This window comes from Echinococcus granulosus (genome assembly GCF_000524195.1).
Source record: "Echinococcus granulosus chromosome Unknown EG_S00011, whole genome shotgun sequence".
Taxonomy (NCBI): Eukaryota; Metazoa; Platyhelminthes; class Cestoda; order Cyclophyllidea; family Taeniidae; genus Echinococcus; species Echinococcus granulosus.
Window position 1 is genome coordinate 885,238 of NW_020170391.1, and position 17,309 is coordinate 902,546.

Here is a 17,309-nt window from a genome sequence, read left to right on the forward strand (position 1 = left end):
TTACTTGAACGTTTACAAGCTGTTTCTATTTCGCTTCTCCATGCTGTACATTGGGATAAGTTTATTCACATTGTCTAAAATACACTTCATTTACCAATGTATTATACTAGCCGAATAGTATCTTCAAGTCTCCTCCTCGGCGTCGTCTCGCACGAAGGGAATGCCTGAAGTTAGAGGCTCATAAATTAGCGGATCAACCCATCGGTCGTTTACGAATAATAATTGATGCATTTAATCCGTCATATCGAGTTCGTGCGTATGTAGGGTTGGTCTTTAATCAGGGGAGTGTGACTCATTCTCTCTAGGCCGTTGATGCTGGTGTATTCTTTTTTTTGGTTTTATCGTACGGAATAACATTTAGTTGAGCAATTGTTTGTTCTCACAAGGTAGCGCAAGAACATGTGCCAGTGAAGCATTTGAAAGAGTAAACTAGTGTCCTACTTGTTTCGTTGATCAACCATTTAGAACAGAGGTATTACAATTTAGAGACGTCAACTCTACGTCACTGGGTTAATATCGGTGCTTACCATCTAGTTTCTTTATCTTAGGTAGTTTCTTCATAACTTCATCTCTAAATGTCTCTTGGTTGTGTTCTTCCAGTGGATTTCCTATGAAGACCTAAAGTGCGCAAAGTTTTGCAGTTACCGACGAAGACGAGGTCAGCAAGAGATGGAAGTTCGTTTAGCTTGAGCAGTTCAACCCAATCTTTGACCTTGTTATTTGACATGTAAAGTACACGTAATTTCTTCAGAGAACCGAGACCCTTAAGCTTTTCAATCAAATTGTAGGATATCCATAGTTCCTCAAGAGTCTCTCCGAGTGGTTCCAACCCGGATATATTTTTTATGTTATTTCTAGCTAACGAGAGGACACGAAGGTGCTCTGATATTCATTTAGTGGGTAAAGTACATCCTTACTTAGAGAATGTAGGTTCGATATTTTTTCAATAGCGTTTGATGAAAGCGACAATCTTCTAAAGACTGTGTAACGGCAAATTAAGGCACTACTCGCATTTGGACAGCACAGATAATCCCGCATCCATTTTTTCTATTGGCGGGAATTGGGCGTAGAGTTTGACTTCAGTTGCTTCGCTCGCCTTTTGGTTCGTTTTTGCCTCCCAATCTGCGATAGCAGCTTTAATTGTTGTAGGTTTGGCCTAATGAAACCTTAAAAACCAATCCCTTTCGAACCATTTCATAAAGACGTAGCGGCTAATAACACCCTAGCAATGACTATAATAAATTTAATAAAACAAACGAAACAAAATGATCACACATCACTTAAGTAGTGCTAAATTCGAAGTATTCTGGCCCACGAAGCAACATTTAAAATTCATTAGATGCATGAAGAAGGTGATCTTGGTGCAGACTGTGAAACAGGATATTGCTTTTTTACAATTTTGAGCACTGGAGATGTATTTATTAATTAAATGTCAAACAAAGACAGTATAGAGAATTAATCAAGCAATTTTAGTGTTTTGAACATGAAATATATTCTGTTATTTAACTTAATGATCAGCTAAGCAATGAAAATTCTATTGAGCAAAGATTTCGGCATTTGTAAATTTAATTCTCACCTACCTCCTAAAGTGTAATGGCTCATTATCTTACTTACTCACGTGCCTAATTACCTGGACACTCCAGTCTCCATTAGTTGTGCTTCCACTTTGCACCTTTTACCAAAATTAGTCAGCTAACATGGTCATTGTGTTGTGGCGCCCCGAGACATCCCTGAAGATGAAAGAGGACATAATGCTCATGCAGGATGCATATAAATTTAACGTGCAGCAGCCTCTGGGGCTATTAGCATGCCCCTGGGGCCGGCCTATCCACTGAAGCTACAATGCCCAAGTCACAAAGTGGCCCTTAACTAAAGCCAATGTTTGAGCAACAAACGTCTTACAATATTGCATCTGAGTAGATGTGGAAGCAATCCCCATTTTTCACAACAGCGGATGAAGTTTTTGGGTGACGCATAATTCCATATCAAATATTACAAATTTCGCATTCAGTGACAAGCGTTTGTTTAGTTTAATATAGTCGTTTGCATTAACTTAGATTGTATTGCGGTTGACCAGGGGATCCTTGACCTTGTCGCAGAAGTAATTTTGAGTCGACAGCTGCGCTTTTGAAAATGGCACGGGGTGTGGCTCTGCAGAATAGGAGAGCCACACATTGTTTATGAAATTTCCGAAATTCTGCCTTGCTTTCTAAATGTTTACCACAAAGATAGTGCAACAGGACAACTAATCACTGCTCACTAATTATACCCAAAATCAACTAAGTGGTAAATTTGAAACTGCTCTTTCGTTTTGTGCGTGCTTAAAAATAATCCCTTTCTCTGTGGTATGCGTACGGGAAATTCTGCTTTGATCATTGAGTCATTCCTTGGAGTTACTAAACCCCACAGAAGACAAGGACGCTTAATTCAATTTGCTGCGCATAGGCCCCTCGGATAACGTCATAAGATGGACGGTTTGGAATAAAAATTGGTTTTAAATGCATGGGGTTTTGGTGGGCTGTTAATGAGTATGGCGTGGGCTGGATGCTATATCACCGCTAAAGTGGTTGGAGATTCAAATAGGCAATTTAAAAACAAAACAAATCTTGCATCCAGTCACGTACAGAAAGGCTTGATAGGTACGCCATGCTTCAGTGACTTGAAGAAAAATCTGTGCTTAAACAATTCCTCTCGCGTATTGATGGTACGAAGCTGCAGAATTGTTCCACATTTATATCGTTGAAATAAGCAAAATTACTGGTGGCGATATTGTGAGCACGAATCTGTACCGCATACTCCAACTTATCAATTTAATGGGTTGTACCCTTGATCTGGAGTTACCCAAATAAGGGTAACCGTACCCAGATGTATTATTTTATGTCTCGGACTCAAGTACGTAATGTGAAATACTCTAGTTAAAAAGGAGATGCTGCCAATGAAAAATAATAATGCTGTTAAATACTGTTAGTAATTCACCAATTCTGCAGCGGTAAGAACCAGAAATCAGTGTAAAAATGTCAGCCATAAGTGGGCACTGTAAACTAGGTGTTTGTCTTCGTGACATCTAAGGTGTGTCACTGGTGTCTATTTTGCGCAGCCCCGCTTGGCACAACACCGAAATTTGAGTCTATCAAAGCGGGGAAACGCTGTATAAATAACTCCAAAACCGGTGAAAGGACGAAAGAAGAGCTGGGACGTAAATTTAAGATTGCAAAGTTTTATGTTTCTACCTTAAATACGTGTCCAAATCGAATGTTGGAATGAGAAACTGTTCCCTCGACATGCAACGTCATTTGAAAAAATTATCGAATTTTCAACCTAGAATTTAAAAAGGGAAAACCTTAACGCTTAAGTAGAATAATGTCTTTGTAAATAAAGTCACAAAAGTTGTGTAGATGTTAATTATAAAAGTATTTTGGTTCGGCGTCAGCAATCCCACCCACCGCTCAAATGCACAGTGATGGCATGACATGGCACTGGGCAGAAGGCAACCGTAATAGCAAACCGTGTTTATTCAATGTGAGTGTCGTATCATGTGTGATTAGCCAGGCGAGGAAAACTAGTAGCTCTGGGCATGTGAGACGGAGTAGTCGGATTGAACAACGGACAACCCGATCCATGTACCTCGTGGAAATGACTGTGGGGTTTGTGAGTACATGGTGATGTGATGCGGGTATGCGGGTTACTTCCGTCCCTAGTTATGGTTGTATTTTAACTGTTCATATGTGAGACATTCACACACTAGGACTTCTCGACCGCCTTTGTTAGGAAAAAGGAAGCGCCAAATGCCATGCATAGCCGTATTGACCATGCTCAAAGCCCATATATGAAACCAAACTGCAGGTATGGTGGTGTGGAGAGCACGACAAGACATCGAAGCTTCACATAAGTTTATCAAACAAAAAAAGGGGGAAGGAGGGCTGACTACACAAAACGTACAATAATTATTGTTAGCGAGATAAGTGAGTTCCTCAATTCGTATATGGAGGTAGATTTAGGTTTATTTTTCCTTTCTTTGCCCTCCTTTGTAAACTACAACCCATTTTTAAGAGCTTACAAACATCAAAACGGCAAAAGAATTGATAGTAAGAAACTAAGGATATGTTTATACGAGGAAATCGGAATAAACTACGGGGAATGAAAGAATCAAGCCTTACGAAAAAAGACTGATTTGTGGGTTTTCCTTTGAGTCGAGGTGCAACTAATAAGTAAGAGATGACATCAAAGAACCATTTTCATTTACTCTGTTGACTAAAGCTATATGTGCACACATGTGAAATCTGTAATGGAAGGGAGTGCGGAGGAGGAGTCAAGCGATGACAGTCATGTCTGTGCGCCAGACCTTGCAACCGTCGACAGCGTAAGCAAGGGCAATGAGAAGAAGGCCGCAGAGGATGATGGCGAGGGGCCAGAAAAGGGAGTGGAAGAGGAGGGTGTCGGGGTAAAGGCGGTGCATCAGTGCTGCAGCACTCAGCTCGCCTTGTGCTGGCGGCGGAAAGTGAAGAAGGCGGCGCGAGGAACCCACCTCTGCCTTCGAGAGGTTCGAACCCTCACGCAGCCACTCTATGGTCAGCAGAGGGAGGAAGGTGGGTTCGTTAGCAGCCGGCAGAATGTGAAAGTTGTCAATGCCGGCCTCCACCTCACTCTCCTCCTCACGCCTAGATTCTGGCGATCCTATTATCTTTACGGGCATCGTCAATGAATTGAAGCGACCCCGCCAGTTGTGCATCTCCTTTGAGAACTCTGCCCGCATGGGAAGTGCGTAGCAGGGCATCAGCCCAGTTGCGTGGAGCTCGCGCAGGTATTGATCCACAGTTTCCACGTTGTCTGCTTCACGACGGTTGCAGGGACTTGTAGAGCACTGCAGTAATAGAAGGACCCCACTTATATGGGTAAAACTTGGAGTCAAAATTTTACAGTATTTTAATGCATATATGTAAATTTAATTTCAATGTCTCATTTTCACACAGACATCAATTTACAAGAAATGGTTTCTTGCCACTAAAACACTTACCAAAGTGAAGAAGTGCAAAGCAGAATAAATGGGGTTATTAATTCAATGTAAATTTAAATTCTAATGCCAAAATTAGGAATTCGCTCCTACACTGGTTCACCCAATTTCTCAAATAGCTCATTGCAGTCTAGATCAGGCAGAACAACACACCGGAGAAATACGCAATCCCTGCAGCGTTTAAAAACATGCATGCAAATGTCATACCTCTACTACTGAATTTGGAATCAACCTACGTCGATGAAGGTAGATATCTAACCTAGAATTAAAGCGTCTCTACATACACTCAACTTCAAAATAACGAATTCCCTTAAAACTGATTGACGATTCCCTGCTCTTCTGATAAGAAGAGAATTAATCCTTACGAGTTCCATGGCCACATGCCCAATAGCGCTCAATTCACATCTTCGTACCCTTTTAGTTATTAGTACAGAAGTTCAAGGCAGAGAATCCTTAGAACTATATAATCACAGCCATGATTTGAGTCCTTTAATGTCTTGGTTAAAGATTTGAAATTCAGGAGGTAGTCACTTTGTTCGAATTTCCGTTTGTAGAGAAGGACGCATACCTTTCATGGACGTACTATCAGTTAACAATTCACTTACAAATTGCAACAGTGTTTGGTTTTATGGCAAGACAATAATTATATGAAAGAATCACCTTCGATTAGGATCTTTGGGTTTCCGGTTTTAAAGCCAAACATGTATCCTCTTCTCTATATGAATATGTATATTCATATCCATATGCGTATCCAGACAGCATATTCCACATAAGTTGCTATCGCCTCAGTCTGCATTTTGGCAATTTCTGTTTTATTGGCATGAATATGTACTCAACATCAAAGCCCGGATTACAAAGGCAACACTCGCATTTGTTTTCTAATTCTGTAAATTGTTCACAACTGTTACACTCTAATTGTAATCGAGCTTTGCTATGGGTAGCGCTATTACGTATAACGGAATTCCCACCATTTAAATTAACTACAGTTCATATAGTTGTGGCTGCTAAAGCGATTATAAAAATCGTGATAGGGGACTAGATGATTAACTATGTCGGTTGGAGGCGTCTGTGGCACCTGTACATTGCTGACGGGAGGAGAGAGAATAGAACGGCAGAAACAGGGAACGGGCAAAAGATTATGCATGGAATTTAAGACTTTGTTTGAGTGGAGAATGTTATTAGGGGTTTCCCACCAATGACAACATGCGTCTCCACTCCTAGCGTCCTCTGCTTCAAGTTGAGACTACTCGTTCTCAAATCGTAATCGCCCCATCAGACCGCTTTTGAGGCGCATTAATCAGTGATGCAAGGACATTGATCCGTGCATAAAATCTGCGTCCAAGTAATGCTGTGGAAAGCCCAATCAGATATGCTAATGGCCATATATTTCACTTGTTTAGAAAACTCTTAAATTAATATTAAGGATCATTTTTTTGCTAAGATTCAAGAAGTGGGTTAGAGCTCATAGCTTTGCCTCAGCCTCTAGACCTTGATAACCAAATTATGAAGGAGGGAAGTTGATGCACTCCCCTAGCCGTTAACCCTCTCTATCTGTAAACAAGGAATGGGTGATACATCCTTCCTTTCTTCATTTCAACCGAAGGCTTAATTGACTTACCCCAAATCCATTAATGATTTGGTAGGTTTACTTCGACATTCCAGCGTCTAAAGTGCATTAAGCAAGAAAGACAACTCTGGGCGATTTTTAGAATGAAATGATATTTAAAATTAATTTTTAGAATAAAGCTTAGAGAACCTTTGCATGCTTTGGAATATAATGCTGCTTAATAATTTTGCACAGTACCAATTACTTAAGTCCGCAAAACCAGGGAGAGTCCCCTGGGGTATAATTCCACCTAGACTGCTTTTTCATTGGTGAGAATTATTTGAGTGAAAAAAGCAAATATTTGCACAAAATGAATTGTAATTGCTGAAAAAACTCTTGAGGTGAAGCTACATACGGTTATTTCCTTTCGATGAACAGCTACTAGTTTTTTAGGTAATTTTTACACAGAACCACAATCCTTTTGCCATCTTCCACTCTCCACTGTATGAATGAAGGCTGTCTTTAGAATTTATTCTCAAGTAATAAAGAAACTCAAGATTGGCATAAAAGGGTGCACCAGTTGATCGGCAGACTTACTTTGTCAGCCTTGTAGGCAGCATAGGTGCTGAAGTAGTCGTAGAGGTAGAGAAGTCGAGCCTGCCTTACCTCGAGGTACTGCCTGACAGTGGGATTTCGATATCGAATGGCCTCGATGATCCCAGGAATATGATTCTCCTGGGCCCGGGGAGCTGGAATGTAGATGACTTGGACGTTTGCACATGGGAAGGCAGAGCGGTCCTTGGAGCACTTGTTCTCACACTTCACCCGCTTGCCGGTGGCAGTGTAGTAAAGGAAGCAGACGCCTGACTCAAAGACAGACTCAGAGATGTAGGGGGTGATGACGAGATGCGCAAGGATGCATTCAATAATGACGCTGGCTGATACCAGCGTCGCACAGGCTAGGTAGACAAACTTGAGGCAGGTGCCAGAGCAATACTTCTTGCGCAGCCGTGAAAAGACCTTGTGAGATGAGGTGTGATGGTGCTGATGAGTCTTCTCCATGGGGAGGCTGTCCCTTGCTGTATCCTTGGTACGACCCATTTGGGCGTGTATGAAAAGTGGTGCTGATGCCGTTGCTGCTCTGCAGACTCGTCTTTCTGTTAGCACGCGTGAGCAGCCTCCGAGCGCTGATAGGCCGGTCGATAGGCAGGAGCATTCTCATTGGAGGAGGAGGTGGGGCAGGTGGGGACGCGTTTATTGGCCAAGAAAAAGTACGCACATAGGCAAATTTCAGTTTTTCCGTAAATTTGCACCTCTTTCCAAATTTGAGCACGTTATGAGAGCATAAGCAAGTCGCTCAACTCTAGTTTTGTGCTGAGGCCATTCAGGTGGATGCAAAAATTCCTTATTCCAATACCCGTGAAGCAAATAACTACTCATAGCATTGTTTTTCACCACCGATTTCATCATTTAAAGGTAATGTAGAGTCAGCAAAATATGTCTTCAGGGTTTCCGAGGTGGAACAAGAGTAGCGAACGTATCGTAAAGTGAATATGATTAAAGTAGATAGCAGTGCTCAAGGGACTTCAATACACTTGAAAGACCAATGGTCAGTGTAATAATAAGCCATGTCCGGTGAATCTTAGGAGACCGCATTAAAGAGCATTTGTCGACTTGAAATCTTTAGTAAAGTAGATAAGTGAACAATGGATAAACAGAAAGGGAATATGGTGCAAATCTGTACTAATTAAACAGACTACAGAATTCTAATGCTAACAAAGTTAAGAGCAACAATTAATCGCATATTTGACAAAATCATTGTGGAAAAATGAGTCAAATGAGCATAAGATAAATGATAAAGCATGCAATAGACGTACCTCTGTTCCACATAACTTTAAAAATAAATAGTATAAGCGAAACGATAATGGGGACCTAAAAATATGATGAATGTGAGTACTCAGTTCAAAAATTGTCACATACGATTGCACTTCACCAGTAACGGGTGAAGATGCCTCCAATGTGGCGGTTGACTAATAAAGTTTCGAATTATAAATACCCCCATTTGTAGCACCACATCAAGCTTCTGTCAACTTCGACAGCTGAGTTGAGTATAACACTAGGATATCAGATTTTCGTCAAACAAGGGACGCACAAATGACTAAGATACCTATTTACCCAGTTAAATGTCCTAAAAGGACAAGCTACTGTCCCCCAAGCCTGAGATAAATGCCAACTTTGAAGTTGATGGCGGAACGAAATCCGGTTCACGCACGTCTGATTTAAAACGAAAATACAAATTTCCTGTTTGCTTGAAAAGGCTTGCATCATCTTCCAAACCCAAAGTTTTAATGACCCTGAAAGTACTTTATAGAAGTCGATAAAAGATTCATTCTATTCCATTACCACTGATTATTTGAAATGACTTAGAGGCTGTGCGCAAACTTGCGTCGTAGTGAATGACTGTCAATCTTATTTGGGAAATACGTCTTTTCCCTTTTTAATAAGAATTGACGGATGTTTGCATATTGTCAAGTCAAAGGTAGAAAGGAGATAATATAGATATGCTGTAACAAATATGATTGCTAAAACTGTCTCCATGTATCCGAATTGGGAAAAATAAAGACGCGTTCACGATGACACTAACAAAATCAGACGGGGAATACCATTGCACTTGCATTCAGTTGAGGTGAAATGGTTTCAATGAAAGGAATCAAGCATCAACAAAACCAGAGTGGGAAAGCATCGTATTTTGCGGGGTGGCACATAGTTACCGATAGTCTCATCATGGCACAGCGATATCCAGTGTGTAACTGTATGCCCAACTACGCGGGTTTTTCAATATTTTCAATTCGCCTGCCACGCCGGTGTCGTGATGACTTGTCTGCGTCTCCGTGACCTTTCGTGAGCTTACGATGGACTTACTTCCGAGCTGGCACGACTTATTACTTTACGTTCGCGATAGCCCTACAGGTGCAACAATACCAAATCAGTGGTTTTAAGCGATGATCCAGTCCAAGAGGCGACACGCAAAAAAGAGGTATTTGCTGAAGTGCGAAACACACATCCAGACTGAGGTGGGGGCCAATATACATTCGATCTAGCTCTAAAAAGCAATTCCACGAACACCCTCAAAATACGGATCGACCTAGTGAAAATTCGCAGCTTATAAACTAAGCAGGAGCACCTTGATTGCAAACATAAAATACTCACAGCCAAAGAACGAGGCCTCAGTCAGTCCGGGAGTTGCGATGAGACTGACACGATTCAAACATTTATGAAGCATACAACCATTTAATCAGATGTTAAAAAACGCTCACTGGACTCCTCCCAGGTAGAAACAGGGATGAATCAAAAGTTTCAATAGAAAGAAGAATACCTATTCGCACTAGAATATTACAGATATAAAAATACACTAAGCTTTCATTGAACAAACGCAACTTCCAGCACGCAATCGATCTCTCATGGAGGCTGAGCAAAACAGTGATATAACTGTGTCTGTGCACAGAAAAGCAGGAAAAAAATAAGCAAGCGAGGCATGTATGACGGAGTGTGTACAGGAGGTTGGGTTAAGTAATGGATCCTGAGTTCGCTTGCGGCATGCGCACGTTGACGATCGTATCAGATCGGCCTCTATGGCCTCAGTTGATTTCAATATCTATGTGCTTTATATCGGGGAATTCTCTCTGTAAGGGAAGAGAAAAGGAAGAATCAGCGCATGACGAAACAGCAAGTACGATACTTAGCGTTCAGAAACAATTTCATGATTGTAATTTATAAAAAAGTAGCCTCGAATATCGCAGGGCATACTATACGTTCTCCATACCAAAGCATTGACTGGTAGACGATGCAAGTGATGAATGCAAAGACATCGCAGGATGCTTAAAGCATGCCGTCTCCAATGATTATGTGAAAGTGGTAAAGTTGCCACGGTACACACCATAAAATAGATTTATTTTAACGAGTCGAACCAGTGGCAAAAATCGAGACACACGGTTAAAACCATTCCTATTCAACCCCAGCCCTAGGTTGACGTTGGTCGGCTTGCCAACCATACCAATGCGCATAGTATAGACATTTGCAGGAAAATAGCAGATTAACACAAATGAAATTTTGTTAAATGCTTGACAAAGTCATTAAGAAACAATCCACAATGGATAATTGAAACAGCGGAGCAGCGATTGTGTACATTTAACATAAAGTTTTGAAAGGCATAGTACAAAACATGGGTATTAGTTGGGTCGTATCAACAGAGAGAAGCGAAAGCAATAAAAGGCGATATCCCACATTTTGAGCAAAAACTTTAACTATATGGGTCATGATTCACGCAAGTATAATTAATTGCACTCACTACAAAGCCACTTTGACTTATGAAGGCCAGAAATGATAAGGAACTTTAAATTAGTTTGATACTTCTAATAAAAAGAAGTACCACTTTGTTTAACACGTCCTTAGAAGGCAAAGATGCAAAAGAGAGCGAAAAAAGTACCTAAATAAATTCAGTCTTTCAGCTTCCAAAAACTTATATTTAACATAAAGCAGTTTGAGAAACTTAAGTGGACTCCACTCTTCAGGATAACACCATCCCAACTGTTACCACAAAATCGAAAACGCGTGTTCATAGAGGTTGAAGGAGAATCGTGATTACTATATGTATCTACTTTTAGTGGCATAGGTCGTCCGTTTATTGAGGAGCGCGCAGCAGACAAAGCAAAAAAATCCTGACATGTGCGAGCGAACCGAGAAAACGCATGTGACGCTCTGTGTTTCGAACGCATGAGTACATACTAGAAGAAACGCGACCTCAACTTGATAGGCGCGGCGACTTCACTTGGAAACCCTAAGCAATTTGATGTGGTACTCATGAGTTAAAAATGAGAAGTGAATACCACAAATGTCCCATTGTTTGAACATGCATTCAGTAGAATAAAACTAGACAAGCAGTCAACTGAAAGTTTATACTGACTAGAATAACATCGATTGGTTGAGATAAAAAACTGAAGTGAGAAACGCGTGATGGCATTGCAAGCTAACCCTCAAATAACCGACACAAAACAATTAAAAAATAATACAGAGAACATTTAACCACTTTTTATAATGAAATAGGGAAATTGATTAGAGAAGTTCAAGGGAGTTGCAAAACAGGCAATAAAATGACACCCGAGGAGTAAATAAGTAGAGACCGTACCTTTAGACTATCTTCAATTTGGTTTATCTCAGCACCAAGGGTATTTACCAGTTGGTCCCCATGGTCCAGCATGAAATGTATCAGCTGCTCCTCCGTATTGATGGCTTGGATTTCCTGATAGACAAATCAAACCAGATAAAAAGCTGCCTCAATTCCTTCTACTCAGCAGAGAAAGTCACAGTAAGGTGACAAAAACGCTGTCCTCGCCTATTTTCGCAGAGAAATCACACTTACACCCGATCACCAAATAAAAATGCTAAACGTTTAAGCATATACGGGCAACCATTTCACGAAAGAAAGATAGGCCTCGATCATCGGTGGTTCTTACTGGCCAGGTGTTTAACTTTTGTCACAAATCACTAAAACATCCGGGCCAGATAAGACCAAGATTATCGCCATAAAAATAATAAAACTACCAATCGCACTCACCGCCAAAAGCGTGCCTAGCGGCATGGTTTCCAGGTACCTACGAGTCAACTCGCGACCGTCAATGTCCACCTCGGCCTTTAGTCGGATGGCATTGTCACCGCCCATCAGCATTGCCTTGGTGTCGTAGGTGCCCCGGATGATCTTTGCATTATCAATGAAGCGCATTATCCTCTCCTGCCTCTCCAATGATATGGATCTGGAGAAAGAAAAGTTAATGCCTACTTATATCTGTAAGTAAAGCGCTTTATAAAAAAACAAGGATCCTCCACTGACCGTTGATAGAAAATTGGGGGAAGCGACGTTTAGCACAAGGTAAACAATAAGTAAGATGAGTCGTTTACAAAACAGGATTGAAAATGCATAGAACAAAAACGACGAACCTGTCACAAACATTCTATTACAATGGACCCGTAAATTTGCCATAATAAATGAAAGATTATAAATCTGAGCCTTAAACCAGTTGGCTCAAGCAATAGAGAACCAAATCTTCATTAAATATAATGCATTCACACTAGATAACAAATCCGCAAATTAACTTTCGAACAAGAATAAGATCCCCCATGTCACTGCAAAAATTGACTCAAAATAATGTTAGGAGCAAAAACAACAAATCCGTGCGATTTAAATGCTGGATGTAAACAGGACACTGGTTTCGCAGACAAGTGATCGATAACTATAGTCTCCCTAGTGAATAAAATTAATCAAATAAGCAAAAGATGCAACGCAATATGGCAGCAAAAAATCATTAAGCTATAGGTGAAGTACTAAAAAGTCAGTGGTTCAGTGCACACATGCTATGGGGAACGAGGATGAGGATCACAAAAACCGCGGTGTTGAATTTAAAGCAAGTGCATTGCCAGTAAGCGAGGCCAGCACTCAAGGAGTTCAAAATCAAAAATAAATTAGGTTAGACTAACAGATGCCGATATTGATGGCTTTGTTGCAAGCCAACAGAACATCAAGATCAATACAAGGCAACGAATTGTACCTAAAACTTGTGACTTGAGGCACCAAAATGCGCATTAAATTGTGGGAGCTTGTAAGGATGGCTAAATTTTGTCTACAACATTGTGCCCTTGTCTGGAACATTTGTGACACCGATTGAATTAAGCAATAGCCCAGGTTTCAGATCGAATGCGTCACCGCAACAGCGATGACTCGCGTCTGCTTTTCGCGTACATATCCGAGGCCAGAGGGGCGGGGGCTATGTTAGCACAGGCGCAACAACGGAAAAGAATTTACACTCCTCAGAATAGTGGCGAGCGGCTGACTGTAGAATTTCGTGCAAGGCAATTGAAGATAAAAACAGACCGGTTTACCCCGACCAATCACTGGATCAGCGATGAGTTGATTGTCAAACTACCCTTAACCATTGGGAGGGTATTGATGTAGAGTAGCTAAGTTAATAGTTTTTGGTAGAACTTAAATAACTACAGAAAGCTTTCTAAAAAATTTCATCCACTGGAACAAATAGCCATTATAGTTCCATAATTTATTGTTTTTCCTCATCGAGACACATGCCTGCAAGTTCCACATTTATCAGACGGTTTGCTCCAGAAGCTAAAAGGCTAGCCCCAGCAGCGCCTTTTACTGCACTTCAGTTCCCCAACTGTCCATTTGGTATTTGATTGTCTACTATCGGGAAAAGGTGATAATTATGACCTAAAAAATGAAAGAATACCGAGGAGGATGCTGATGAAGGTGAGGCAGCATAACTCAGCGCTTAACCTAAAATGCAACTCCTCTCAAGGGTAAATTTTCCGGCGGTTTCCTTATATGAATAAAAGTAGCACTTTCCTTCTAACTGAATGGCTAGTACTGACTGTTCATGGAGAAGAAAAAGTTTATCCTTCCCACTTTCGTGCCGAGTTGACAGATTCTGAGCTGCAACCATTGTTTAGTTTACAGAAAGAGGGTTCCAGTGAACACTCATGTCTCCAGTCCACCACACACAAAACATCCTAATCAGAGGAATATGGGCGAGGTGGCGCCTACCTAAGAAGTGTGGAATGGGGGTTGGCCGTTTGCAGGTAACCAGTGATATCTTCGTTCGGGTAAAAAACTCTGCACTTCAAAAGCCACTTTTCATCACTAATCAGTCAATCAGGCAACCGAAGAATGCCCTGCTTTTCTGACACTCGCGAAGGAAGTGAAGAATAAATAGACGAACCTTGAAGCATACTGTTGTCTGTTAATCCATGCGGGTGCAACCCACTTGCTCAGCTTCCACCAGGACTTCCCCTTCCCATTTGACGTAGGTGCAATGCAATCGTTTCATCATTTACGTTGGGTTAACCATTACTTTCAGGTAGGTTCTTGACGCATTAGCCTCAAAGTCGTCTGACTGATAGCAACACGTATTTCCTCATTGTTATTACGAATAGTGTCTTCCCTCCAAAACGGGATGCATCAGTTGTTGAGTTATTCCTCGCCAGAGCCACTCGACTTCTTTAAGCCGTTTCTGGACAGTGCGTTCTGCGACTGCGCACTGCCCGTTCTCGAAGTTTTTGGCGCAATATATTTAACCAAAAGCTAGCTCCTGCAGCTTTGGAACCGAGATGAATTCGGTTCAGTGGATATTTAATGAAGCATGGATTTAAAGTAAATGGAAAGCAGCGTAGAACACTAGACAAAATACATCCATTGAGCTTTTGTATGTTGTATACATGACTTGTAAAAATGACCAATAGCTCAGCGGACACTTGATGTGTTGCTAGTTCCACTGTACTAATCGAAAAAACAAGGGACTATCGCTACCAATAACAACATTGTTAATTGTTTGAGTTTTTTGCACGAAACCCTGCCTGTATAAACTTTAGTCGAGGGCCTACATGTGGCGCATTTAAACGATGTTGAATTTCTTTTCCCATTGTTACAACTCCTCACATAGTGGAATTGATGGTGCATCACCTAAATCTCAAACATTCAAAAGTAATGAATTTGAGCCCTTAGTGAGATTAGACATTGAACAGAAGTTTTAGCTCCGAAGCCATTCGCCTAAGCATTCCCCAATAATACCGCAGTATGATTTGGGTGGCCTTGAGTGCATGACTAAGGCGATGCATGTTAAGGGACTGATTCTGCCGACCAATCTAGGGCAAATTTTTATGGATAATTGATATTAGCACTTCATCCTCTTTTTGAATCGGGATAAGAGGCCGCCATTTACCTACTTTGGAAACACACTCCTTTATTAGAGACAAGGAATAGTGAATTATTAAGGGGGTATAGGTAAGAGTTACTGCCAGAATATAATGTTTCATCAATAAGAATGGCTTATCCGAAATGATGTGCAAACATTAGTTTGCACATTTGCTCACTTACTCCATGAGATTTCGTGATCGCTATGCACTGGTGTTTAACTGTAAGGACTGATTTATAACTCACAAACTGTAAGAACTTGAAATGTTTCAATTCCGGAAACGACTTTGACGAAACGTTGAAGGTGCATTTGCGCAACACCTAAACATTTCACACATTTGTCCTTAGTACACACGTCACCGAGGATCAGAGAGGATAGAGCCATACACCTTGGAGACTAAAGGCGATTCGAACAATGTTGAAAGAGATGATTTGACATAGTTTCGGTAAGTTGAAATCATTCGCAGTTTATTTTAACTTTAAAGTCTCCCGATGAACGGGATAACCGAAGCTTCTGTCTAAATAGTGGGACTTCATGCTGACATGATGGGGCAGAATTGCAGTCCATCTAAAACGGATTACTTAAAAGGAAATATAATTGCATTGTAGTTTGCATAAGTAGTTAACTATTCTTAATTTTTTTAGGGGTTTTGTAGCCGACAAGATGGTTTTGCATACGAAATGACGGAAGATGAAAACCCTGTAAATTTGTGAACCAAAATATTAGTTGTAGGTCTTAAAAATTGCAATTACAGGGGCACGAGCTTTTTCTTATTAAGTTAATTTATGTTAAATCATGCATGTGTGTTTACCAATAGCAATGTGAATTTAGGCTTGGATTTTCAAATTGTAAAATTTGGAGGAAAAATAGACTTCTTTTACATTTAATTTCAGTTAGCACTGCTAACATAACTGACTCGTTTTAGGATATAGAGCCAGGTGCATTTAAGAGATAATGGTGCATCCCAGTAGGTTTGAGTAATGTCTTCAAGTGCCACAATAATATACTGAGCGGTAACTCGGTTTGACCCTGATACCCAAAAATGGAACGGTTGTTTTGGATGCCCTTTGTCATTCACTGATAGGGACGATGCATCAAATACCACAAACTTCAGACGGCAGTAGATGTAACTGCTTAGGAAGCATTAGCTCCTGGGGCGAAGTTTCAAAACACATATATGCCATTAATCATGGATTCCATAGAAAATGATGGCAATACTATAATCCCAATTACTTATTTTTTCGGTCGTTTTGCGTAGAATCTTGAGTAAATAAAGCTATTTTCCCAAGGGTTCAAAGATCTTCAAATGTGGTGTTATTTTAATCTCCTTGCGCCCACTCGCAAAATTCAAATTAATTCACTCTAAAAGCAACACCGTTAGCAAAGTTAGTAAATTGATCATATCTCAACACGTCTGTTTTTTGTAGAATTAAAAAAACAAGCCAAGTATGAGTTTTCACAAAGTTCCTGGTGGAAATTGAAGTTGATCATAATGTTTTTGCTAATGATGGCATCAAGCCAAATCCATATACCCTTTGAGAAAGAGGAATTCAAGTAGGGCGAGCTGTGCGGACTCCCGCTTTAAAACAGTGCATGACTTCTTGAAAGTAAACGCTCCTTACAAATTTCCATGTCAAGATGGAATGTATAAATTCATTCCCAAATTAACAGTCTATCGGACGTCTCAATTTGCTTGTTGATTAAAGATATCAGCAAACTTGTTTCCTGAATGCGCAATTCATAGCTAACTCAAATGGTACGGAAATACACTGCACACTGTGGAAGGTTTTGAGCCACCAAGCACTGACCTTTGAAATGGAAATACTTTATTTTCAGGTAATGCTATAAGTAACGCTCTTTAAGGAACTGAATGTAAGGGCACAAATGCAAATGACAATCACCTACTTTATATTTGAAAATCGTATTTTTTAAGAATGGGACATCAGTTACAAACTCATTTCACAATAGAATCTACTAACTTCACTAATAACTCCTC

General features: G+C 40.6%; 1 protein-coding gene across 1 annotated transcript; it reads right to left on the reverse strand. All coding sequences in view use genetic code 11, as the record gives it.

Moving 5' to 3' along the window:
• Positions 1-123: 123 nt before the first annotated feature.
• On the reverse strand, positions 124-13,352 carry EGR_02470 (Dynein light chain 1, axonemal; the record flags this gene model as incomplete). The annotated part of the gene is made up of 11 exons (XM_024491719.1): positions 124-164; positions 528-608; positions 646-858; positions 918-973; positions 1,008-1,156; positions 4,343-4,861; positions 7,155-7,643; positions 9,480-9,521; positions 11,743-11,856; positions 12,172-12,367; positions 13,315-13,352. 11 exons carry the CDS (start codon positions 13,350-13,352, stop codon positions 124-126), a joined length of 1,938 nt encoding a protein of 645 aa, XP_024353870.1.
• Positions 13,353-17,309: the final 3,957 nt, after the last annotated feature.